Source organism: Montipora foliosa, chromosome 4 (assembly GCF_036669935.1).
Source record: "Montipora foliosa isolate CH-2021 chromosome 4, ASM3666993v2, whole genome shotgun sequence".
In the NCBI taxonomy this organism is placed as follows: domain Eukaryota; kingdom Metazoa; phylum Cnidaria; class Anthozoa; order Scleractinia; family Acroporidae; genus Montipora; species Montipora foliosa.
This window is the reverse complement of record NC_090872.1, coordinates 15,990,319-15,995,318: the sequence shown is the minus strand read 5'-3', so window position 1 is coordinate 15,995,318 and position 5,000 is coordinate 15,990,319. Positions and strand designations below refer to the sequence as shown.

General features: G+C 39.4%; 1 protein-coding gene across 1 annotated transcript in view; it reads right to left on the bottom strand.

Moving 5' to 3' along the window:
• Positions 1 to 3,425: 3,425 nt before the first annotated feature.
• Positions 3,426 to 5,000, bottom strand: part of LOC138000026 (Bardet-Biedl syndrome 7 protein homolog) — a 27,545-nt gene continuing 25,970 nt past the window's right edge. Inside the window, exon 23 of the mRNA XM_068846143.1 lies at positions 3,426 to 4,466. Within this exon, the coding sequence (XP_068702244.1) occupies positions 4,374 to 4,466 (93 nt within the window). The 3' untranslated portion in view covers positions 3,426 to 4,373. The remainder of the gene's footprint in view (positions 4,467 to 5,000) is intronic.

Here is a 5,000-nt window from a genome sequence, read left to right as displayed (position 1 = left end):
TACGTTCCCAATGACACAGTCACACTCAAAATCAAATTCACATCTGATCGAATCGTTGATCATTCATGTTATGTTGAGGTGCCGATCGTAAGGAGTAACGCAGAAAAAAATAACCTTCACGTTGCACAATATTGCCATTTCCCTGCCACAAGCCAATTCACACATGAACAGAAACCTTGGGAATCCTTCTTTCTGCACATTACGGTAACTTTTTGTACCCGATGGCAACTAACTTTCTACATTAAAAATTGCGTAAAAAACTTACCTGTTTCGCAGCTCTTTTCCCACGAAATAAAATTTTCCAGGAGCAAGTTTTCCGAGGATACTCGTTGGATTGGACTTGCAAACGTTTTACACAACATAGACGTTCTCAAAGAATACATTCCATTTGAAACTTGCGTTCAAACTAGCCTTGATCGCTCTAAAAAGAACGTAAACCAACAAGGTACCGATTCTCAAACGGCAGCCATATAGCGCGACTCATGCGGAGACATTTTCGCCAGTGAATCAAACCGGAAATGCGGAAGATCACGCATGCGCAAACGTTTTGCCGCGGTGTTGATCTCACCCATAGATCCCTTGCTTGTAAAGCGCATTGAATATATTAATAGAAAATGCGCCATATAAATTCATTACCATTACCATAATTATGTAAAGTAGAACTAATTACCATCACAAAAACTTCGCAGTTCGACTCTCTTTGAAGAGGAGGCAGATATGAATTCGGATATTCTAATAAGTTGGAGCAAGGACGCTACCCTGGATGCCAGAGGTTTTTACTCTCTTTGAGAGAACGAATAGCGAGTCGCGAAGCGGCGACCATTACCATAATTATGTAAAGTAGAACTAATTACCATCACAAAAACTTCGCAGTTCGACTCTCTTTGAAGAGGAGGCAGATATGAATTCGGATATTCTAATAAGTTGGAGCAAGGACGCTACCCTGGATGCCAGAGGTTTTTACTCTCTTTGAGAGAACGAATAGCGAGTCGCGAAGCGGCGATAAAAAATACACAATTGCGTGATTATTTGCGTGACAACGGCCGCTGAAATTTTTTCTAACTTGAAGATTTAGCTGTGGCGCTCATGCATGATTGTCGCGTTAGCCTGCTTCTTTCAAAATTGAAATCGCTTATTATATTGTACTTTTTAATTTTCGTAAAGTTAGGCATAGTATTTCAACCGTCTTTCCGAAAATTTGAGGCGAACATGCATGCTAGCTGGCGAGGCTGGCTTTCTAGCTCGCCTTTTTGTCAAGACCCTTGTTTAATGGTATCTGTTCCGTGTTAAAATTTTACGCTACGTTTTCGTTTAAACTTCCTTTTGCGAGAGCTACAGTCCCGTCATTTAGCATTTAGCCAATTTTTTTTTTCATTCATTCAATCTTGGTAACAAATGCCCCATTGTATCACTTGGGACTCGAGGACAACAATCCAATTTGCGTTTCATTCGCTGTGTAAATTTTACGCTCAGATTTCCACGCTGTTTTTTCCGACCTGACTTAATTAGTGAGAGATATAGTCCGTCATTTAGGAAGCACACCATTGACTATTCGCAAATAATAGTTTTAGACGTCCTCTAGTATAGGACGTCTAAGACGTCCAGACGCATTAAACGTCTGGTCGTAAGTGCGACTAATATAAATACGGGACGCACTTAACTTCGATGGCTAGAAACCAAATTCATATTTTCTTGAAAAGATACTGGGATTTAATCACCAAAGAGACTGTGTGCACTTCATTACTAAGTGCGTCCCAGTTTAGTGCGTCTCGTCTTTATACTAGACGGCTTAGACGTCTGAGACGACTCAATGGAACAAGTTACTACGCGAAAATCCGAACCCGTTACCGATTTCTTTGATCTAATCCGAGACATTTTTCTCTGCAAATTCAACAAATGAGTTACTGTGAAAAACAGCTCAACGCAATGGTTTTCCCAAAATAGGGTCACAAATAGCAATGGCGATGATGTCCTCCGTGAAATGAATCGTAAAATAAAGATTATCTAACGGCCGCAAACCGTTCTTTGCACGCATTGCGTGCCTAGTTCATCATTGTGGATGAGAGACTGGCAGCTAGTATTCTTTAGCGAAAAATGGCGGACGAAGGGGGCGATTCTTCTTCAAAGAAAATGTCTGTGGACTATTCGTTCGTAAAAGGACTTATTGCGGGAGTTATTTTTTCACATGTTGACAAAAGACTCGTACTTGGGCTTCTAGCTGGAACTCTGACAGGAGCATACATTCAACAGAATTACGAGGGGATCCCAAATGTAGAGGAGAAAGCAAGAAATATGGTGCAATCTTTTCGAGACGCAATGGATAAAAAGAACTGATGATGTCTGTCTTTTAAGTCTGATGAAGAATTGGCCGGTTTAGGGGTGAATTGGTTAATGGGAGTGATTAACTTAAGGAACAACTTGGTGATGGTGTGAGCCTGTTTATTAGGGACAGTGAGAATCTTAAGGAAGTTGCTGTATACCTGAGGTCATGGGATGCGACTTGCTATCCAATAGAATTTAACTGGCAAAACATCTTAGACTGAGAGATAAAAGCATAATAATAACTACAATAATAGTGTTATCTGCAACAACTAGGAATGCCATTAAATTTGCAGTCTGTCCAAGGTCTTCACTTTCACTTGATATTCAGTAACCTGACCAGTGTAGAATATAGGAGCATGGAATTAACACTTGCAGCGATGCTATGCATCAGGATAGTGATAATTTATTAATAATGCTAATAATGATAAAGGTTTTATTTAGTAGTACATGTACATCTGCTGGGTGGCTCTTCATTTTATGCTACTGTAGAACAACTTCCTACAAATCTGTCTTAGAAGTACTAACAACATATTGGAACAAAATTAATAATCTTCTTGCTACTTGTGATGTCCCCTGTTGGTAGACAGTGTGTTCTAAAGTTCATTTACCTTAAGAAGGAAAAATTATAAGGCAGTAGCTGCAAGACACCATGCTACTAGGGTTCGAATGCGTCTTGAAAACCCTTGAATTTTGAGAGTACATTTTCAAGGCCTTGAAAGTACTTAATCTTTGAAAACTTCAGTAAAGATAATCAGCCACTCAAGTCATGTCATACAAATGCGATGGGCTGTGGGGTCTAGAATGGTTACCAGTGCCTTTGTGAAGAACGACCGGGTTGTTAATGCGAAGAAAAGAAGAAAAAGCACATGGAAATGAATGGTGAGAGACTACAGTTTTCGCTGACGTCATATCATCGACCGACATCTCATAATATTTGGCAGAAGTGGTTTCGATTTCAGAGAACTCAACATTCAAGTTTGCAGGATAAAAGGATTGACATTGGGGCAAACACACGCAAAAGGGTGCAATATAATTGAATGTCATATTGCAAAGAACGACCGGGTTGTTAAAAGAAAATTTCAGATTACAGTCAACCCAACTGATAAATTTCAATTCAGTTTATTTAGCCACAACACATTACAAAGTACAGCATAAAAAGAAATTATCACATGGCAAGGGAGCCCAGAAGAAACCATGGGGCTTGTAGAACCTGGACCCCTCGTTACATAAAATAATACAAAACAGAAAGAGCTTACATGGATTGATGGACTAAATAGACTTCTTAATTAAATTACCATGTAATCTCATGATTGATGTTCAGTTGTGAACTGAAAAGTTCAATGTTGCGCTCATTCCTGAGTAGTTACTCTTACAATTTAAGCCGTGAAGTTCAATGTTGTATGCTCTACAGTCGATTGTTGACATGTAAAGTTGAAAGTTTTATACTTTTATGATAAAGTTGAATGTTGAAAATGATGGTTATCAACTGAAGTTTAATGTTGTTTGATAAAGTTGAATGTTGTTTTGCAAAGTTGATTTTTGGTGGGGATGCAACACCATACTGTCAGACTATTTCCATGGGTAAATTCTTTGATGTAAATATAAAAAAGAGGTCCTTGAAATTTCAAAATTTGGCCCTTAAAAGACCTAGGAAAGTCCTTGAATTTTTGGTCTGAAAAAGTGTATGAACCCTGTGCTACATATGGTAGTTGCAAAGAGACTGTAGGTGAGTGTGGTCTAATACTAGGGAGTTTAAGCACGTGTGTTTTTGAGATGCGGATGGCAACCGGAAGAGAACATTTCACGTGACAGGACAGTGCTGTCTTCAAAATTTTTATACTTATCCTCTCTAATGGAGAAAAGATACTTATCAAGGGAAATGTGGTTGTGTGAAGACAAGTTAAAAGGGAAAACAACCCGCTTCCGGCCACCATCCACGTCTCAAAAACACGCGTGCTTAAGCTCCCTAATAAATTGTAGGAGGGGATGTCCTCTTTTGTGTTTTGTGGTTTAATAGAAGCACAGTGTTAGAACATTTATGGGCTCAGCCATTATGCTGCATCAAAGAAGTCAACAAGATTCTGAAGATCATAGTTATCCAGAACTTCAAGGAGAATTGGGACCTTGCTCTTGACATTCATACCCTGAAAAAACAAACAAGTGGAGTAGTTAAGCTGCTGTTACATGTTGAAACTTGTAGCTGAAATAATGTGCAATGGCGCACTGTTGTTTCAGACGGCCTTGCACCGTGTAACATAAGAGATTGAAACTCGTTCGGCGGACCTTGAAACTGGTCTCGAAATGCTGTTTACATGGCCTTAGCAGGTTTCTGATTGGCTTAACAAGACCAAGCGAGACCAGTTTCACGTAGTGGTGTTACACAGTGAAACTCCTGTTTTTATCACTAATGCGGTTGCTGCGACCGTAGCAGAAGTAGTAATCGGTTCTACTTTTCATGAAACTTGTCTCGCAACAGATGTTCAAAAACATTCACAAAACAACCATGTTACACGGTGCAATGCCTCCTGAAACTTGTTTCGCAGCGCTGTTGCACACAAATTTCAGCTAAAAGTTTCAACATGTAACAGTGGGTTTTAATAAGAAAGTAAGGAGATACAGCATGTTCTCTTTCAAGGAAATGAATTGGTAGAATTGACCAAGAAACCCTGAAAATGGAC